Here is a 21,755-nt window from a genome sequence, read left to right as displayed (position 1 = left end):
AGTCTTCATATCTCAAGTTTATTGACACCCTAGTATCCTGATTGAAAAATGTATACATTGAGTATACATATCTATAACATACTTGACTAAGAATTGTGTAACAGTCAACATTTATTGTTAGTGTGCCATTCTTCATGCATGTTGCTTAGTATTTCAGGTTTCAGACTGACACAGGAAATCATGTTGCTGCTCAACTCTGAAGAGAACAGCCCCACTTAGATGGCGAAGCGTGGAAATGGAGGAATAAACCAGTTAGCCTACTGTAACAGCTTAATAATTAGTTACTCAGGCTGTCTCCCAATACCCATGTAATGTAGTAACCTATGCCTTAAACACATTTAGAAGTAGGACTATGTCTAATACAGTGCACCAAAAATACCAGGGTATCCTACTACATCTTCAAACAGCCTATTTACTACTTCCAGACTATGCAAGGCTACAGTATCAACACCCCGCTATCCTACAGTGTGCACCTAAATATAGATTTCTCACAGGACTCTTTCTGAATGAACACATGCAAAATATCAGCCTCTGAAAGCCATCGCTCTCATTTCCTATGCTGGAGTTTCACCGTGGCCCGAATAACTTGCTGTTCTCGTTGAACTTCTACATAACACGCCATGATATCGGCATAGTACAGGGGACAACAGTGATAAGGACCAACAGCCTTCCAAATCCACCCAAATCGTAACTTTCCTTCCTTCGTTCTGCGCCGCAGAGACTGTTGAGGGTGCCACCGCTTCCGCTCAGCTTGGCTCTGACTCTGATTACCGCTCTCATCTTATGTAAATCCTCTTAAGGCACGTGTTATTGTTTATTGCAACTGTGAAGGTTAGGTGTTGCTAAGCTCCCGCGTCGGTCGCTTATCTCACCACCGCATGCATCTTTGTCTCTCCAATGTGTCTTGTTGTCTTTTTTACCCCTCTTCCTCTAATACACTAATGGATGGAAGTTGTCTGCACTGATGTGATGATGACAAGCAATCCATTGCTCTCAAAAACCTGAAATACTAATCTCCTGGCGGTTAACGCCAAACCTGAATAAAATAGGATTTTGGAATGTTTTCTACGGCCCATCTTTCTGAAACAAATACATAACATATAACAAAAACTAACAAACAAAACACTTCTTCTTTTCAGACGGAGGCGTCTATTTCTAGATTTAAATACGTATTTGAAGTGTATTTGAAAACTAGTAGCCTATACTTTTGTTTTGACGGTCTTGGTTTTAGCCTAAAACTGGGGATCTTAGAGGAACAGTGGTAGGAATTAAAGTACGCTGGATACATGGCCTAGGCTACTCAGCATTGGGAGCCTAGACATAGTGTACCGTCAGTTTCCCAGCCTCTGCTCATGTCTCAGTCTAACGGGGTGGTATTAGGTTGAAAATTCCACCCGGGTTACTCAATGACCCACCGTCACCCAGCTAAAATGATATCACGAATATGTCATGCCCCCTCCCCTCTTCTCTCAGTGAATGAGGTTGACATGTGGAGCCAAGAAGTGCGCATAAGGAAGTTGTTTTGAAAAACTTCTGCAACGCATTTGCACGTTCTTATTAACAGTATAGTAACTGTTCCATATATGTAAAATATAAATATAGAACTTAACTCCTTTTGTGGAAGGTGTGGTCCATCTTAGCTCAGGTTTCTCAAAATCATAAATCATTAGCTCAGCCGAGCTCAGGGTCATGAATCACGACGATTCAGTCCAAGGACAACGTGGATTTCGGTCAACATTTCGCTCACTGTCTGTGCGCTCTCCTTCAGCTAATTGTCCAGCTCACGTGTAGCAGACAGAGGGCCTATAGGATTCCAGTTTTTATCTTGAGAAAACGATATCTATGTCCTCGGTCCACACAGGTGGGAAGTGGGGAGATTCCACATTTGATCGCGGGGTTCTAAACTGAGACAGTCTTTGCGGCAGGAAAATCTGAAGAACAAAACAGTCCAATTGTTGCCTGTATTACTTTAATTTAGCCATTGTTGTAGAGGACGGGCAGCACCACCTCAAAAATGTCCAACCATAACAGAATTCTTATAAAAGGAGGAAAAATCGTAAACGAGGATTTCTCAGTGATCAGCGATGTGTACATAGAAGACGGGAAGATTATTGAAATTGGACACAACCTCCAGATCCCTTCGGAAGTCAGAGTCATAGATGCAACGGACAAACTCGTGATCCCAGGTGGGATTGACACCCATACTCACATGGAGTTAGAATTCATGGGTACCAAAGCTGTGGATGACTTCCACATTGGTACTAAGGTAAAATCTGTTTCGGTGTCGATTTGTTATTATTGTTATAGGAAATTTTGGTTGCAACATATGCTACCTTTTACATATCCTTCTAAAATTCAAAATAAGAATAATAATTTTTATATTATTTACTGTTCTAACATATTTGGCTTTCTAGCAAAGTAAACGTTGCTTTATTTCCATAACACCGACGTTTTTAAACATTTCTATGAAAGTGGGAACACCCAACCTGAGCCCTCAGTAAACACAGATATTATAGATAACGCTTGAATAGTCAGTAAAGGCTGTTTCATTGGCTGCATGAAAAGTTTTTACCTTGTAAGTGTTTCTTCCCATTGGCACTTATTTGCTTTTCACAATGTATGCTTCATGTTTTGGCTACCCACAATGTTTTGGGGCTATCTCGTTGTTTACGATCATTGACCTATGCACTTTTTGTAAAGCTCTCTCTTGGAAGTCGCTTTGGATAAAAGCGTCTGCTAAATAAATACATGTAAATGTAAATTACTATACCAGAATCAGAATCAGAATGGGATGTATTCGCCATGAAAGTTTGCACAGACAAGGAATTTGCTTTGGCAGGAAGGTGCATACAATAAACATATACCTAAAATTTAAATATGTGGACTATCTATACTAAGGGTACATAAACTAGCAGTACTAAGTGGGATTAGAATAGAATTAAATATACAATAAAATAAAATATAAGTTGCCGTAAATTACAATATAAAAATACAAAAATACAAATATTACAAAAAATACAAATGTACAAGATACCATTTTGTAATGCAGTGCAAAAAGCAGTGTGTTTTAAGCAAGAAGTCATTAGAGTCAGTGTGGTCCCTTGGCCTTGTTGAAGAGGCCAACAGCGGAAGGGAAGAAACTGTTTTTGTGGCGTGAGGTATTGGTCCTGATGGACCGCAGCCTTCTGCCGGAGGGGAGTGACTGAAACAGGGAGTGTCCAGGGTGGGAGGAGTCGGCCACAATCTTCCTTGCTCGCCTCAGGGTCCTCGAGGTGTGCAGGTCCTCGAGGGTAGGCAGATTGCAGCCAATCACCTTCTCAGCAGTGCGGATGATACGCTGCAGTCTGCTCTTGTCCTTGGCAGTGGCAGCAGCGTACCAGACGGTGATGGAGGAGGTGAGGATGGACTCAATGATGGCTGAGTAGAAGTGCACCATCATTGTCTTTGGCAGGTTGAACTTCTTCAGCTGCCGAAGGAAGTACATCCTCTGTTGTGCTTTCTTGATGAGGGAGCTGATGTTCAGTTCCCACTTGAGGTCCTGGGAGAGTATAGTGCCCAGGAAGCGGAAGGACTCCACAGTGTTGACTGGGGAGTCACACAGGGTGATGGGGGTGAGTGGGGCTGTGTTCCTCCTGAAGTCCACAACCATCTCCACTGTGTTAAGAGCATTGAGCTTTAAGTTGTTCTGGCTGCACCAGGTCACCAGGTTGGCCGCTTCCCACCTATAATCAGACTCGTCTCCACCAGAGATGAGCCCAATAAGGGTGGTGTCGTCCGCAAACTTCAGGAGTTTGACGGACGGATGACTGGAGGTGCAACTGTTGCTGTACAGGGAGAAGAGCAGAGGAGAAAGGATGCAGCCCTGAGGTGATCCGGTGCTGATGGACCGGGAGTCAGAGACTTGTGTTCCCAGCTTAACGCACTGCTTCCTGTCAGACAGGAAGTCTGTGATCCATCTGCAGGTGGAATCAGGCACGTTCAGCTGGGAGAGCTTGTCCTGAAGCAGGGCGGGGATGATGGTATTGAAGGCAGAGCTGAAGTCCACAAACAGGATCCTGGCATAGGATGCTGGGGAGTCCAGGTGCTGTAGGGTGAAGTGGAGGGCCCTGTTAACTGCATCGTCCACAGACCTGTTGGCTCTGTAGGCAAACTGCAGGGGGTCCAGTAGAGGGTCAGTGATGGATTTAAGGTGTGCCAGCACCAGGCGCTCGAAAGACTTCATTACCACAGAGGTCAGGGCGACGGGTCTGTAGTCATTATGTCCTGTTGGCCTTGGCTTTTTAGGCACAGGGATGATGGTGGAGGACTTGAGACAGGCTGGCACATGGCATGTCTCAAGGGAGGTGTTAAAGATGTAGGTAAACACCGGAGACAGCTGGTCAGCGCAGTGCTTGAGGGTGGCTGGAGAGACAGAGTCCGGCCCAGCTGCTTTGCGGGGATTCTGCCTCTTGAAAAGTCTGTTAACTTCACCCTCCTGAATGGAGAGAGTCGTCACTGTAGAGGGGGGGAGGTGGGAGGCCTCCTGGGTGGGAAGGGGTAGTTCAGGACTGTCCAATTGTCTTTCAAATCTGCAGTAGAACTCATTCAGGTCGTTGGCCAGGCGGGAGTCGTTAGTGGAGTGGGGGGCTCTGGGCTTGTAGTTGGTAATCTGCCTGAGCCCTCTCCAGACAGAAGCAGAGTCGTTTGCAGAGAATTGGTGTTTTAGTCTCTCTGAGTACAGTTGTTTAGCCTCCCTCACCGCCTTGCTAAACCTGTTCTTCGACTCCTTGAAACTGTCTTTGTCCCCACTCCTAAACACGGCCTCTTTCTCTGGCTGGCGAGCACACGTTGAGCCTCGTTGACGCTAGCCTGCGGAGGCATGTAGACGCCAACCAGAATGAATGATGCAAACTCTCGTGGCGAGTAAAAAGATCTACAGTTAATAAAAAATGATTCCAGATCAGGAGAACAGTGCTGCAGAATCACTGTCACATCTTCACACCAGCCACTGTTAATGTAAAAACAAATACCACCGCCTTTCGTTTTGCCAGAGAGCACAGGGTCACGATCCGCTCTCAGCAGTTTGAAACCTGCTAGCTGTAGCGCAGAGTCTGGGATCAGTTCACTCAGCCATGTCTCCGTAAAGCACAAAACGGAAGATGAATGAAAGTCTCTGTTTTTCCACACCAGTAGCTGAAGTTCATCCAGTTTGTTGCTCAGTGAACGCAAGTTGGAGAGAAATATCCCCGGTAACGCTGTGCGTGCCCCACGCCGACGGAGTCGCACCAGAGCACCGGCTCGTTTGCCTCTCCTACGGTGCTTCGCTGCTAGGACAAAGCCGAGGGCGGCTTTGACTATAATTCCCACTAATTCTGCCGCTGGAAGCAGAAAAGTGGGAAATAAATCCACAGGAGTTGTAGTCCTGATGTTTAGAAGTACTTCTCTAGTTAGAGAACCCCGGAAATCTTGGCAGAACACTGAATTCGCTCTGGATAAGAGCGTCTGCTAAATGACTAAATGAATTAACAGACAAAACAAGACGAAAAAGAGCGCACCTAACGACCGAGGCAGCCATCATCGGCGCCATCTTGGACAGGGTGCCAACATACTTTGCACCCCATGCAAACATTCCACACTAACCTGTGAGTGTGTGTGTGTGTGCGTGTGTGTGTAAATGTGCACGCGTCTGCGTGTGTACATGCGTAAGTACATGCAAGTACATTGTGTTTGTGTTTACATGTGTGTGTGTGTGTGTGTGTGTGTGTGTGTGTACATGCACGTGTGTGCGCCCATTCACCTTTGTGTGTGTTGTGTTCTCAGGCGGCTCTCGCAGGAGGGACGACCATGATCCTGGACTTTGTCATCCCACAGAGAGGCTCGTCTCTCCTGCAGGCATACGATAGGTGGAGAACGATGGCCGACCCCAAAGTCTGCTGTGACTACTCTCTGCATGTGGCCGTCACCTGGTGGAGCGACACGGTGCTGGATCACTCCACACACAAATATACCAGTATTCTCTCTCTCTCTCGCTCTCGCTCTCACTCGCTCTCTCTCTCGCTCTGTTTATTTTCCCAAATACATGGTCCATCTCCCAAGTGCCTTCTATTGTATCCCTGCAAGTGTAATACAGTCTACATATCCTATCAAAACAAGATCTCCCCCTCGGTAACCCCCTCTGTTGCTCTGACTTCAGGTCCAGTCAGAGATGGCTACCCTGGCCCAAAAGAAGGGAGTCAACTCCTTCAAGATGTTCATGGCCTATAAAGATGTGTTTATGCTGAGAGATGATGAGCTCTACGCTGCTTTCTCCATGTGCAAGGAGATCGGGGCCATAGCGCAGGTCCATGCTGAGAACGGAGACCTGATTGCAGAAGTGAGTGTTCTTTTTCTACACCTACTTAAACAGCTCAGTTATAGTAAATATATTTACATTTTACATTTACACTTAGTAATTTAGCCATCCGACTCCCTTATATACATAGGTCTAAAATATAAAGGCTGTTATGTATCGTTGGATGTTATGTTTAAAGCACTGAATCGACGGTATGCAAAACACTTAATTTTCCCTAAAAATATACCATAAAAACATTTTAAAAAGAAGAAATATCCTGTTTGCAATTATAATCCCCAAATCTTCAACTCTTTTCCAAGTGATTAATCTCAATTTTATTATTCAGTGCTAGAGTAAATTGATTGTTAAATGTATTTGTGCATGATCATATATTTTAATAAACCAAGCACCCAGGTTCGTGGACCTGGTTGAGTAATGAGAAACAATGAGTGACTGGTTAGACAGGACAACCTTCATTCTTTGAACATGTTGACACATGACGGACATTCCTGTGTTGGCCTAAGGATAGACAAGAGGGCTATGAAGAGGGGGAGGAGTTAGGTTGAAAGCATGGGGGTGATTTAGAACACAGACAATACCCAGACAATCGTGAAAAACCCCTTAGAATACATTTTCACCTAAAAGTTAAACTTTGTCTAACTGATTCAAGAAAAAGGTGTAATCATTTACCACTATAGTGCTGCACTGGAGCCTACTAGCAGGCTCAAGCTACCTGGATGAATACACCTGGTCTGTTTAGCAAACCAAACATGCCTCTTAGCTATCTGTGACGTAACTTCTGGGTCTGTAATAACTCCAGGACTCCGGTAGTTTGTGCGGTAGCTTATCAACTCCTGTCAACATTTGTGTGGTTGTCCTAACACAACCTTAAGAAGGTCTATTTAGGATAACTATCAGTACCATGTCTCAGTCTGTGTGTATGCCTGTTGTGATCTCCTCATTGTGTGTCATATTGGAAGACCCAAAGCAAGCCTGCTCTTTCACTGACTGAGAGGGGGGAGAAAGTGCACTATCAACAATGACCACTAGAGAGAGGCAAACACCCATTCTTTCATTTGCAGTACCAGCAAGGGAAAGTTGTGTCGTTTATTTCCATTCTACAGTCATTTATACAGTAATATTATACTTCCAAATGTCTTTGTTACTCCACTCGGCAAGTATTCAGGGACGTCCTTTGATAGGTGTTGGTGTAGCCCTATGGTTCAGTTTATCCCATCGACATTGGGTCTGGAAAGAGTGGAGTAGAGATGTATTGATCCCTGAGGGTACATAGCACAAAAATTGTTTAATCCTCATGTATCATTCGCCCACACATAGGGGGCCAGGAAGATGCTGTCGCTGGGCATCACGGGGCCCGAGGGCCACGAGCTGTGTCGACCTGAGGAGGTGGAGGCCGAAGCCACCCAGAGAGCCATCACCATCGCCCACGCTGTCAACTGCCCTCTCTACGTGGTCCACGTTATGAGCAAGTCTGCAGCCAAGGTGGTGTCCAACGCACGCAGAGCAGGTAGGGCAACGGGGCTCCACGCCACACGCTGGGGGTGTGGGAGGACTGGTATGTATGTGACTGTGTGTGTGTGAGAGAGAGAGAGATGTGTGTGAGAGAGAGATGAGAGAGAGAGAGAGAGAGAGAGAGAGAGAGAGAGAGAGAGAGAGAGAGAGAGAGAGAGAGAGAGAGAGAGAGAGAGAGAGAGAGAGAGAGAGAGAGAGAGAGAGGAAGGAAGTGTGCCTATGTTGGCACAGATGGCACTCACTACTAGTGTTCAGCTCATTCCTCCCTGGCATCTCAGAGCTGTTTTCCAACCCCAGGAAGAGTGGTGTTCGGGGAGCCCATCGCTGCTGGCCTTGGCACAGATGGCACTCACTACTGGCATAAGGACTGGGCCCACGCTGCCAGCTTTGTGATGGGGCCTCCTCTGAGACCCGACCCCAGCACCCCGGGGTACCTCATGGACCTGCTGGCCAAGTACGAGTCGATAATGTCCTGTCCAGACCTGTCCAAAAGACAGAAGTAGTCGTATCAAAATGGTTATTTTACTTGTTGTGTAACAGCCTGTTTTTGAAGGAAGTTCTATTGTGTCTTGGCTGTAGTATCCAAACCTGGTACCAAACAATGCTCGACTGATGCTATCTTCCCATGGAGCTCCCTGATGCTCCGCCCTCAAGTGTTGTGGTTGTGACATATCGTTCTTTTCCTGTTGCCAGTGACGACCTGAGTGTGACGGGGACGGACAACTGTACCTTCTCCAGGTGCCAGAAGGCCCTGGGGAAGGACAACTTCACCAAGATCCCCAACGGGGTCAACGGAGTAGAGGACAGGATGTCCGTCATCTGGGAGAAGGGAGTGGTGAGTCACATGTTGTCATCTGCTGTTCTAGAATGTCTGGGTTTTAGAACGTCAAGGTTCTACAGTAGAATGTCAAGCTTCTAGAATGACAAGGTTGTAGAGTGTCAAGGTTCTGTAGTATCGATGTTCTAGAAGGCGTGTTGTCAGGAGTTGTCAGGAAGTTCCACTCTGTCGTGGTATGAGTTGTGATGCTGACAAGCTCCACTGATAGCACCAGGCCAGCTTGCAACATTCCATCTTTTTGTTGTGCTGGAAATATTATTTCTGCCTCGTGACCTCAAGGCCAGTCCTCTCATTCACTGTGAGCAGCTGCCTAAAAGTGTTGAGTTTGGATGTTCTGGCAGAAACATACTGTGCTTGCTGCACAGTTTAGCTCTGACCTTTCGTCCACTCATTCTTCTAGGAAGTGTGCTGTTGTCCTTATCGAAGCGTGATATTAAAACTCTGTGTATGTTGTGTAATCAACTCTTCTCCACTCAGCATAGTGGGAAAATGGATGAAAATCGATTTGTTGCAGTCACCAGCACCAACGCAGCAAAAATCTTCAACATCTACCCCCAGAAAGGTTGCATCGCCAGGGGCTCGGACGCTGATGTGGTCATCTGGGACCCCAGATTAACCAGGTGAGGCTCTGTGAGTTGACTGAACAAACGGGGAGTTCATATGAAGTTCAGTTATACTTGTCAATTCAACACAGCACATCAGTGTTCATTTAACACCGGGAGCGTTCATTATACCTGCTGTGAGTTTATTTATAGGTCCACTGTCATGAGATGTCCCCATATAACACTCCTGGTGTTAATTTAACACTTTGAAATGAGCTGTGTGCAACTGTTATTAGTTGTGCTGTTATTAAGAGAAAAAAGACACAATTAAATGGCGGTGGGGGGGGGGGGGGGCATGGGGGGCTCTCTTTTTTTGTGTCTGTCTTTCTTTCTAACTCTGTCTATGGAACTCATTCTATCTACTTCATCTCTCTCTTTCCCAAGCAAACACACTCACAATCTGTAGCATACATATCTCCCCCATTGCATGCAAGGCAGTCAAGCAGTAGCACACCAGGCTTACATAACCTAGCGCAACACAGCTCTCTCTCCTTCCTGTGAAATCTGGGCTGAGTCCCTCAGGGCCAATTACTAACTGCTAATGAGAACCATAGAAGAAGTAGAAACCCAATCGTTAAGCTAATGAAAATCAAAGAAGGAGAACCTCAATTCAATCTACTCCAAATGAGTTGTACAGTAGGTTAATATGAGCTCAACTTAGTGTTTTTCTGGCCCCTACAAAGTCCCCATTACAAACCTGGTGTAAGGGAGAGAAATCTTTATATCCAGGCTTGATGACCAAATCATGGCTAATTCTATTTCGGATACATGTTGCCTTCCAAGATTCTGAGTGGTTGGCGGTTTAAGTTCCAGTAAGTGTGTGTGTTTGTGTGTGTGTATGTGCTGACTGAGGTTTTTAGTGTAGTTTAGGCTTGACAGCACCCCATACTTGATTGTTGCTGCTGTGAATTCATCTGTGAAACTAATTAATTACCCTATGAGTAACTGTGTCTGCACAACATCCGGGTCCTGGAGCGAGCAGGTTACATCATTTTGGGATGCTCAGTCATGTGTGTGTGTATTTGTGTGTGTGTGTGTGTCATAATTAGGCTAGTGCCAAGATCACCCCGATAATCCACATAATATGTGCATTTCTTTGCGTTGTTCATCTTGCAGCTCTTTCTGATTTGTGATTGAGAACATAGTGGTGTTTAAAGACTGCTATAATACAGTACGACATATGGCCATAAAATATGACATATGGTGTTAGAAAAATGATGACGTGGCATATAACATCACTCTCATTCATCAAATTTCTTCAATAGCACGATTAGCATTATTTTTGTGCTGATATTTTTATCAGAATTTTCAGAATCTGAGCTACAGTAGCCACCATGCTACAGTAGGTTAAAAGTTGATCTCCTTCCCAAGACAGCAGTTTTCTAAATTGGAAATTTTAAAGTGATATCTGTCACCCGTCCCTCATTACTGTGCCAGCCCAGCGTAGCACGAGCCATATGCTCCAAAGCTGGCTGAACAGTGCTCTCTAACTCTGCTTATGCAGCGGTTCTCAGATAGCTGCTGCAATAACGCAATAAGCAAGAATGCAAATGTTTACACACAATTTCATAGACCATTTTTAGGGTATGTGTTTTGCAAGCTTTTTAGACTAGGGAGTGAGAGCACATCTTATGTGCGTAGACATAAATGTGTCATAAAGTTGCAAATTATATATCATTTTGAATATCTCTCCATCCATCCATCTATTTATAAAAAGCATTTCAAATAATATTTGTGTTTTCTGTGTTTAAACATATTTTAAGGGAAAATATTCTCAACATAGTTATATGTTAATGTGTTATAGTTATACACCTAATTAAGCTTTTAGATGAAACTTAAATATCTAGAATTACACAGCTGTTCCTGAGGTCATTCATATTTGTGACATTAGAAAACCCAGGATGTCCTCTCAGATGGAGAAAATAAATCTATGTAGCGGGGTTTGCTCGTTTAAGATTAGCAATACTTAAGTTATTATAAAGTATGTAGTTCTTGGGGGCACCACCTCTTATTTGTTAAAGGGACAGAGGAAACCTTATTGAATAATATTGAATAATAGCCTTCGTAATAATAAGTCTAATCTTAAGTAGTGAATTCTATGAAAGTAGAGCAGATCAGGTAACGTGAGGGATAACGCGAGTATTATAAACAATGATTTATTTAAGGAAATGTAATTAGAATGAACAAATACCAGAGAAGTTATAGCTTACTTGAAGGTGAGTTGAGTTGAACTGTCCTAAACTATGATGAGGGTTGGTACAAGATGGTAGGTTGAGAGCGCGTGGGGAGGGGGAAGGGAGAGAGAGAGATAGACTTCTGGAGAACAATGGGAGAGTATGTTAACTAATCCTAACGAAAGTTAGGTTAAATCATTTGCAAACTAAAATCAAACGTAACAAATTAAATCACAATATGCCAATGTTCACAAGTAAGAAATGTAGCAATATCGCAGTTACTGTTGTCAGTTTGAAGAAGAAGAGTCAAAGTTCCGTTCGTCATTGTCAAACAGTTAGAGCAAAGGAATCTTTCGTTAAAGTTCCTGGTGGTCCAGTGAGTGTGCAGGTTGAGAGGAATATGTTAGAGAGTGACGCGTTCACCTCAGTTTAATCCTACGAACAAGCGGGGGTGATTGTACGTTTGGGGGTTTTATACTCCAAAGAACAGGGGGGGTCCCCGTGAAGGTGACCTCTTTCATTGGTCAGTTACTTCCCACCTGGGCGTCGTCCTGAGATCTGCCTAGTTGTGAAGTGACTGTGGCTTTTGAGTTCCGTTATTTCAACTGTCCATGGAATGCTTAAACTTCAGAATATAACAATACAACATTCATAAATGGTTTTGTTATTATGGTACAATAATTTTGATATCAAGATTGGCTGACTTAACTATACCTGAAGGGAAGTTATAATCAAACCTCAATTAAACAATGTTCTAAGTAAATGAGAAAAGCACACATTATAACACATCAACTACTGTCATTGGAATAGTGTCCATGAGCCATGTAGTCCTTGGGAATATGTTTGTAAATCCACATAAGTTCTTCCTTATAAATCCTTTGTCTGATACTGAGGCCATGTGGCCTCTGTTTCTGACCCCATGCTGGGCCATAAGCTTTGAAGCTTCTCCTCTGGGAGATAAGGACAAAGGGGGACGACCCTTTCCTTGTCGGGGGTAGGAGAAGGTGTGATGGTACCGTGCTTTGTCTGTTGACTGTGCTACATAAATATAATAATATAGGGCAGTAGGGTTGCAAAGTTACTTGCCCCAACTATCAACATTGTCCACAATAGTGAACAAAAATGGATTAATGGGTCTCAGGAGGTAAACAGTAGCCTATTACTAACAAAGCCATGGCTGACGTCTTTGGCTTAAACCCAAGGTGTCTAATAAGAATCATAAACCACACAACATGTACAAATTCCAAGTAATGCTTAGAAGAAACCTGGCAACAGATGCCATTTCTCAGTATTGTCCTTGATTCAATATCAGTCATTAGGAAGGCAGAAGGCCATTATCCTCTTTGGAATAAAAAAAAATATCTCTGTATCTGCACTTTGTTATGAAGTTCACATGGTTCAAAAGGTGTGTGTTTTTAGGGGAGATTTCATATTAAAAGTTTTGCCGCAAATTTACAGTTTGCCCTGTTATGGGGTAAATCTTCCTGACGGTCTCACATAAATATTTTGTATCTGATGACAGAAACCTTGTCTGTCTCCACAGGAAGATCTCAGCAGAGACCCACCACCAGGCGGTGGACTACAACATCTTCGAGGGCATGGAGTGCCATGGCGTGCCCGTGATGACCATCTCCCAGGGGAAGGTTGTGTATGAGGACGGCACCCTGCACGTCACCGCAGGCGCAGGCAGATTCATCCCACGCCAGCCTTTCTCCCAGTTCGTCTACAAGCGCGTCGACCAGAGGGACCAGGTTAGTGTGGGGATGACTGGTGAAGTTTCACCTCCGGATGAAACTATGGTGATCACATCTCCCAGGACTGGTCCAGGTCCATAGAGATTCTTCCTGGATGGAGATTACAAGTTCCTAGATCTAGACTAGCTTGGCCTCTAGTGAGCTGGCCGGGCCCACAGACAAGCTTTCAGTAGCAGCTGTTTCCATGTGATGTATTTTTAGAAAACATAATTTTTAAGGGATTTGGGGAATTGATTAACATGATATTTAATGTAACTACCATCATTATCCAGCAGCATAGTTTCCAACTGATGTTCATGGGCAGGTCATTAGAAATTCTTTCAAAATATTCTTTCAGAGATATATTTCCCAATGCTTCTAATCAAACATGATCAAAGGGGATCTGGGATGACTTTTTGCCCAAGAGGTATCACAAACAACTGTCTGTTTATTGACTGTCTTCAGTGTGACTGCGGCTCAAGGGTGGTAATGGAATCCTGATGAACGAGTCAGAGGGCAGTCTTTGTTATTGTTTATGTTTGTCAGCATGGGGGTGGTCCTGCTGGGGTACACAAAGGTTACGCAACCCCAGGGTAACATTATTCATTGATGCTGATGAAGAATACATTGTGTTCATGATGGTGTTTTATGCTGGTATTGTTTAACTGTCCTCTAGAGAACAATATGGTACTAAGTGTAGATAAATTATGTTTTTAGTGTGGTATGTTTATTGTTAAACTCAAATTCAACTCAACTAACCTCTAATAATACTAACCTAACACTTTCTGTGCTTGGTTTTCAGGTTGGTAAGCCGTGTGCTGTGGTAAGGAAACCATATGAAGGTGAAGTCATAGTTATATGATGGAACTTAAGTACCAATTGAAGGAGGAATCCCTCTAAAGGGATTCAGAAATGCCAATATCCTGAATGATCCTGAATGTACCTGAATGTACGTGCCATGCAAACCAGACCAACAAAATAATTTTAAAATAATGTACAATTTAAATTGTAATGGTGCTGTTCTATTTTTGCAATGTGGCCAAATGATTGAATGGTCCTATTGTTTACATTATATGAATTCTCAAGACTTTTAAGACAAAATTAATGTATCATTTTGTTAAAAATTGAACCCTATACTGTCAACCCACAATGCATATTTTATTAAATACCAACCATGAGGACTTGTTTTTAGAACTTCATGTCTCAAGTTTATTCATATATTGTATCTGTGTCTCCAATATATGGTGGCAATCTCTACTACGTGCCAGGCTATGACCATATAAGGCTATGCCGGTCTCCTGCTAGGCTACAGTGGTAAATGCCTTGGCAGATGTGTCACATGACATCAGTTTGTGGCGATGGCACTCCACACTGGGCAGGCGTGCTAGCGCCGCCAGGCCGCTCAGACATAATGTGAGTTTATCAGGAGGCTGTCACGGGTCAGTGGCACAAGGTGAGTCAGACACTGCCCACTCATCTCTGAGCTCAGTCACTTTACCCCTTCTTCCTCTTCTCCTCTGTCCTATCCTCCCTATCACCTCTTCTGTTATTTTCTTTTACTCTCATCTGTGCTCCTCCCCGACACAACCGGGAAGAAATCCACAGCCATGGTGCAACGTGGGCAAAGGCTTCAGGTTTATGGTGCGAATGTGTCTCGTTCCATAGTCATTACACAACACAGAGGAAACAACTCACAGGGTTACTGTAGAATATGATGCTACAGCATCTGGTAAACAAAACATTGTCTTTAATCACAGTTATTCATCTTTCCCACATACAGAGAAGACTATTGAAGGCCCATATTTCACTGTCAGGAACCCTTAGTTGTTTCCTGTCTGGCAGGAGCATGTAAAGGGAGGACGATGACGTCTGTGATTGACACTAACTGGTTATGACATAACATTCACCTCATGGGTCCAGATGAGCTGAATACATGCTTATGGAATTATTCTTTTGAAAAATAACCTCAGCAAGTATGTCAGTTTCTTACAGGCCTCAGCATGACTATAATCAGAAAACTCGGAAAATGCTTGGACTTTTCTCCTAACAAAGACAAATCAAGTTTGTGCAGTTATCCTTTGGTCAAAAGCAGCAGTCATCTAATTTTCAAAGTGGTAGTACAGCAAACTAACTTAAAAGCTCAAGATGTGCAAATGTTGCTGGTAGGACATAATAAATATAAGTAAACAGTTTCTATCTCCAGTACAGGGACATTTAAAGAAAAGCCCAAGACATTGCTCATTCATTAAGACTCTAAATGTGATCACTGACTCAATCATTAGATATACCCTAGAAACCGCTGGGCTAGCTCTGTCTGGTACGCACTTTCCGTCTTAACGAGCTTGACATACTAAATCGGTTTCTTGTGCAGGAAGCGATTATGCCCAGGGATATTCACCTGCTTGGGAAACAGCTGAACCACAGTTACCAAACATACTGACGTAAGTCTGTGGAATCAATGGAAAACATTGTCTCCTAATTTTATGCGACCTGGTAAATGCTCCCACTGTTTTCGTTTATTTGATACTAATGATGTTTAACTACTTGTTAGCCCTACTTTCTGGTACAATAGAGTCCACATCCTCCCGTAGTCTGAAGAGTAGTGGACACCAGAAGTGTGGCTGTTGGAGGAAATCATTTGTCTTATTCAAACAGAACAATTTGCCTTCGACAAAATGCAAGAGTAAGAGAATGCATACTGGAACTATAAAGTTTTTTTCAGTGTTTGTGTATCACAGTAACACACTAACACCCACAGTACAGCAAATCCCAAAGAGTATGTGATACACCGACCTTTCTGATGAGTGACCTCAGGATGCCTGGTCCAGTCTCCGCTTCCCTCCACCTTGACCTCCTCCTCAGGACCTTGGCGTGGAGGTGCTTTGCCCTCTGCTCGGCCCGTTCGGCGAAGAAGCGCTCGCAGACCAGCAGCCTCATACGGACGAGCCTGGTGGCAGCCAGGCCCATCAGGACCAGGGCAGCCAGGACCAGGGCCAACGGGGCCAGGGAGCCGGACAGCAGCATCTTAGGCTCAGGGAGGCACTCCTTCTCAAAGAGGGCCAGGGAATAGGAGAAATCTCTGCTTCTGCTGTCCTCTGAGATGGGAAAACTGATGAAAGATGTTTCCTCCTGAAGAGGAAGTATTTGATGAAATGAATTCAAATAGATTTGCAGATTGAGTCATAGACCCATGCATGTAGGAATAGGTCTCCCAATGGATCATTGATTGCAAGATGTTACTGCAAACCTTAAGTTAACAAGAATTACTTACTTTGATGTTCATAATCAAAGGGACGTGCAATGGCTCTAATGTCTCCAAATGAGTTTTAATGACCTTGACAAAATAATACATAAGCGTGTCAATCCCAATGACCAGCACCCAGGCCAAAACATGAATGACCACTGGAATGCAGAATTTCAGCATGGCTTTTCTTTCCTGGGCCGTCAGATGTGGGCTAGAGATCTGGATGTAGCGTTTTTCTTCTTCTGTGGTGAGGGGGAGAACCTGAGATTTCCCTTCGGCTTTCTGCTGCTCATCAAACTGCAGGAATCTGCTGGTGATGAATGTGTTTTCATAATTGGTGTTCTTACGGTACCTCCGAAGATGCAGAGCTGTGAAGCCGGCGAGGATGATGAAACTGAAGGCAGGAAACAGCCTCTGACCCACAGAGAACACTGTGTCCATAACTGCTCGGGCACTCTCTGCTGTTTCGTTTAAAGCCCTCTCCGTCTGAAACAGTTTATCCCTCAGCTTGTCTGATTCCACACTGCCTGTCACATCTAAATTAAATTCAAATTCCAACAAAAAAAAATAGGAGAACCCCGTTTTGATTATGGAACCGACCCACTTTAGCATTCTAATGTAGTTGTCCAGGGGAGAGATGTTGAGGAACAGCCTCTTGGCCTGTAGGCTGCAGACCAGGCTCCTCACCAGGCCTGCCAGGTTATCTAGAGTGTTCTGGAAGTTTCTGAGGACCACCAGGCTGGTTCCAGCTGTGATGAGCAGGTTTCTGCCCTGCTTCATGCCGCAGGACATCACAAACAGGAGCCAGAGGCAGCGCACAAGCCTGGACAGACAGAGTGAAGCAGTCACTAGGACCCAGCAGGAGCCTGCAATACTGCCGGCCACCGCTAGTCTGTAGTCCAGAGCGTAGAGGAGGTAGAGGAGGAGGAGGGAGCTGAGGAGGAAGCTGAAAGTGGAGCAGGTGATGAAGAGGATGGCGTTGTTCCTCCAGCCCTTCCTCGTGTTGCTTGTTGTGTAAACCTCAACTGCGTCAGAGCAGGCTCGTCGAATCACATCTGTAACTGGAGGCCAGGCGATCCACATTGTTGCTTAGATGGTCTGAGAAGTTTAGCACACGTATTTTCTGTATGTTAGTTGTTTTGCTTTGAGGAAGATCTCTGAACAAAGGTCAATATGAAATCAAATGATGTGAAATAGGTTGACCAGTCAAGCACTTGGAGGCCCCTTTACTACAAAATATTCAACGTGTCTGAACATTTTCTGTGATTGTTAGCATTTTAGGAGGTAGCTGTTGACTGTGTGCTAATCCTATTCAGAGGATCTTTCTGGCCCCGGCCTATTTGTTTTGCTCATCATCTCAGGTTGACCTACACTTTAAGAAATGCACATTCACCCCACACTGAGACACTGTCGGAAAAATCTCAAAAGAAGGACTGATCCTTCAGCCATGTCAGGCTGAAACCAGACCCCCAGAAAAGCAATCCCTCCCTCTTACCTGGTTCTTCTGCGCAGTCTCTTCTTTTCTCTCTTGGTCTCTCTCACTGTCCTGGTCTCTCTCACTGTCTTTCTCAGTGTGCAGTATGACACATTAGCAGAAGTGCGCTACATAGCCACCACCCCTCTGGTCTCACTCAGATACTGGGCGTTCGGCTGGAGGCGGTTCTCTGCTTATCTCACTAACCACAATACAGAAGTGAAGCAAAACTTCACAGAACCAACTGCAGGAAAACTGCAGGAAACGGCGTCTCTGATTGCGGCGTCTCCACGTTGCAGTTACCTCACAACATTGATACATTGTGACCTCTGCAACACAAACAAACTTTGCAATACCTTTGTTGTTAAATCATTTTAAAGGACATGTCAGTTGTTGACATGTATGGAGATCTACTACCAGTATAGAAGCCTCGGAGATTGTCTGGGAAATATTCATGTTGACTTTACCTACCTTCTTTGTTTTACCATATAGTAAATGGGAGAAACAACTACAAATTGAATGTATTCATATTATGTGTTAATGTTATGTTGTCAGTATTGAGATTGTGTTGGTGTCCATCTTGATATTGTAATCCGACACACAGCATCAGTGTAATATCCATTTTTTAATTTTTAATTTGAAAAATAACTTACATAAATCTCTGTACTCAACCATACTTTACCAAGACATAGTCTTGGCATTAACACATTGCACCAAAACAGAAAAATGAAAGGCATTCAAAAGGATAAAATAACAAACGTCTCTGTCTTCATGTGAGACATTATTCCTATTCCGAGAGATTCTATCTAGCCGTGTTAGGTTGTCTATTCAAATCTTGATTTTTTATATATTATGTACAATGCAAACCAAAAGGAAAATAAACAGTTTGTTCCAGCAACATGGTACTGAATGCACATTAGAATGTGTTTGACTTTACACAGAAAAGGAATAATGTCATTTTCATGTAGACATACTTTAACTATAAGATTCACCTCTCATTAATGAGAAGCATTTTTTATTACTAAAAATAGAAAATAAAAAATAAACTGGTCTTGGCTTTTAAATAAACTAACAAAAATATATTAAATTAACTTTATTTTCATAAAACAAGAACGAAAAATCCTTTTGTGTGGCAATATCCCATGTTTGACCTAATGGTGCATTCACCTTCACTAAACAGTTCCTGTAGAATTGAACTTCACAGCAGCATACATAAATCATATGCTAACTTTTTCTTGCTTGGGTATAAACCTCTTGCTGTACCAATACAGATTATTTTTGCATGTTAGTTAACAATACTGAAATAAAATACACTTGCAATCACAACTTTTTTGTCAACCTCCAATAAATATAAAATATTCTCCTCATCTTTTTTTCTAAGTTTTGAAAGAAAATATGATCCTTGGGGTGGAATGTTTAGATTTAAACCTTTTTAATAATCGGTCACGAAAGACCAGTAACTAATTTTCTGTAGAGAATTCAATTGAAGGTGAGGGAGAAAAGTAACGAAGTTGACATGCACTGTACAAGAAACTGCAAAATCTCCAAATATCATCTCTATCAAAACATGCTGAGTTACTGTAAGGTGTGCCCAAGCCATGTTGCAGAAAATCCTTTTCAACATGCTTGTTAAAAAAATCAAATTCAAAATAAATACATAAGGAAACTATACAGAACTGTAAATGAATCAACAGCCCTAACAATCTAGACAATAACAGGGGGATTGGACAACAGTAGCAATGAAGAGATGGAGAGTACAATGGTCACCCTGGGACAAGAGAAAATATTTTTGTAATCAAAAGGCTTCTGCCTTTTACAATGAACTAAATCATTTACATTATTTTCCCATCATCACTTTTGTCACTTTTTTTTTTGTTAAATAATTCCAAAAGTAGTCTTTCAGTTCCCCTTAAATGAAGGTCTGCAAAAACACAGACTGTTGAATGGTCTAAAGAATGATAAACTATGATTCTTTTTAATCACACTGTGGCATTCACTCCCCTTGAAAACCATGCACTAGTGAAATTTATCTTTAAAAATAATATAAATTGTTGAAAATGGCTGATCTGTTTTATTTATTTTTCTTTGTCTTTTTTTTGCAAGTTGCAGCCTCAAGAAAATAATTTTCATATTTATTTCTTTTTTATTCAGCTAAATTTGAGTCCATGCAAAACACAAGTATTTTTTTTCTTATTGAAATTTCATACAATATATCAACAGAGAGATGATGATGTCAGATCATACAAGTTCGTCTTGTTGCAGGTTCTGATCATTGGGTTGTGGAGCGTCGATGGTGCGGTAGCCACTTCACTATTGCCTTAAATAACTTAAGTAGAGTCTCTCTGGTGATCTACCTGTGTCGTGACTCAGCACAGTCACGTATCTGAGGCCAGTGATGTCAGGGGAGGCTGGTAGCTACTGTAGCTGGGGCACACCTCTCCAATGAGTACCATACTCATAGCTCCATAAACAAAGCTAGGTCTGTTGGCATGGTGTGACCAAGCTTTAGGTAAGCAGCACTGTCACCCCCTTCAGGTACAAGTACATTGACAATAAATAAAAAAACACAAGAAAGAAAAAAAAGAAATTAAAATCAGAATGTCAAAAAATTTAAAAGAAATCAAAAAATTAAATGAAAACATACATTTATTTTTCATTCGAAAAAAGGGCATCTGTGGAACGCTTTAGGGGTTCCCAGTTCTGACCCCAAATGGCTTCAAAAATTGGATGAAAACCCGGAATCGAACATCTATCCCTCGTGCTTAAGGAGTTCATTCCAGCTTCCTCTTCTTCTGATCGCCGCTTCCCAGCCGTGGAGCTTGCGAGCGTGCACAAGCGCGCGCGCCGCCTTTTCCACTCCAAATCCAGGACCACGTGTGCGCCCCTTAGACAGGCTTAGAGAACACGACATCAAGCATGCAGTGTAACCAGGGGGCGGGGAGAAGGGGGGGGGGGGTGTTGGTGGTTTGCGCGTGGCCTGTTACCGTGGCGACCCTTGACCTTTCTGAAAACCTCGCACCCTGGCTGCTACAACGATGCTGGTCAGTCAGTCCGCACGCTGCTATGACCGCGAGAAACTGTCCAATGAGGACTGGGAAGCTCTTCTAGTCAGGGGGGCCAGGGTAGGGTCCACCAATGAGGAAGGAGGAAAGAGCTTGAACCAGCCAATCACCATGTTGGACAGGTCCAGCTCGTCTAAGAGTATCTGTACGGCTCCCAGAAAAGATTTGTGGTCCATGCGCCCGTAGTCTCCCCATACAATGATCTGTGAAGAACAGAGAGGTATTGTTCCATAAAAAAATCTTATTTGTAGCTATGCACTTCAATACATATAGCACGCACTAGAAGTTATATTAAGTATTGTGTGAAAGTGTGATCAGGGGGGTGGGACTGTAAGCTACCTGTAAGACCTTCCCTCCTGGACTTTCCTCAAAGGGCAGTGCCTGCTGGTAAAGGGGGTCCAAGGTTTTTCTTGCTACTTTTGTTTTCTTTTTGGCTATGCAGGCTCCATTTTCCAAAAGGTAGACCTTTACATATGGTGCTGGAAAGAGAGAGACAGAGAGGGGCTGTCAGAATTTTCTACAAGTTGTTGGCAGGCAGAATGACACATTCATTTGAGACAGTTCAGACGCCACGCCGGCGCCCTAGGGGGTGCTTGATTGTTCTCACCTGGCAGTGCCTTGGAACCTGGCTTTCCTACAAGGCCGCGGGCTCGGATGACCTCCACCTCCAGCGCCCCCTTCTTATCCACCATGCCAATCTGGATGTCACCTGCACACACAACACTACGTCAGCACCACCCTCTGATCCCTACCCTGGTAGGTTGGTAGGTAGGTAGGTAGATACG

General features: G+C 43.5%; 3 protein-coding genes across 23 annotated transcripts in view; 1 reads left to right on the top strand and 2 right to left on the bottom strand.

Moving 5' to 3' along the window:
- Positions 1-1,604: 1,604 nt before the first annotated feature.
- On the top strand, positions 1,605-14,369 carry dpys (dihydropyrimidinase). Its single transcript, XM_062465138.1, has 9 exons — positions 1,605-2,266; positions 5,800-5,958; positions 6,173-6,352; positions 7,649-7,838; positions 8,141-8,297; positions 8,537-8,678; positions 9,159-9,301; positions 13,001-13,208; positions 13,993-14,369. Exons 1-9 carry the CDS (start codon positions 2,015-2,017, stop codon positions 14,050-14,052), a joined length of 1,491 nt encoding a protein of 496 aa, XP_062321122.1. The 5' UTR covers positions 1,605-2,014; the 3' UTR covers positions 14,053-14,369.
- A 152-nt stretch (positions 14,370-14,521) lies between these two features.
- LOC134023946 (dendritic cell-specific transmembrane protein) lies at positions 14,522-17,529 on the bottom strand. The gene is made up of 3 exons (XM_062466298.1): positions 16,462-17,529; positions 15,984-16,319; positions 14,522-15,811 (listed from the first exon to the last, which is right to left on the bottom strand). The coding sequence occupies exons 1-3, from the start codon at positions 17,515-17,517 to the stop codon at positions 15,731-15,733; spliced, it is 1,473 nt and encodes a 490-aa protein (XP_062322282.1). The 5' UTR covers positions 17,518-17,529; the 3' UTR covers positions 14,522-15,730.
- A 984-nt stretch (positions 17,530-18,513) lies between these two features.
- The window catches only part of LOC134023204 (regulating synaptic membrane exocytosis protein 2-like), a 57,716-nt gene continuing 54,474 nt past the window's right edge, over positions 18,514-21,755 (bottom strand). For all 21 annotated transcript variants that reach the window (XM_062465117.1, XM_062465121.1, XM_062465129.1 and 18 more), the window contains 3 exons: positions 21,578-21,679; positions 21,310-21,449; positions 18,514-21,173 (listed from right to left, as the gene is read on the bottom strand). In XM_062465117.1, the coding sequence (XP_062321101.1) occupies positions 20,970-21,173; positions 21,310-21,449; positions 21,578-21,679 (446 nt within the window). In that variant the 3' untranslated portion in view covers positions 18,514-20,969. The remainder of the gene's footprint in view (positions 21,174-21,309; positions 21,450-21,577; positions 21,680-21,755) is intronic.

Source organism: Osmerus eperlanus, chromosome 7 (assembly GCF_963692335.1).
Source record: "Osmerus eperlanus chromosome 7, fOsmEpe2.1, whole genome shotgun sequence".
NCBI classification, from domain to species: Eukaryota; Metazoa; Chordata; class Actinopteri; order Osmeriformes; family Osmeridae; genus Osmerus; species Osmerus eperlanus.
This window is presented reverse-complemented; position numbering and strand designations above follow the sequence as displayed.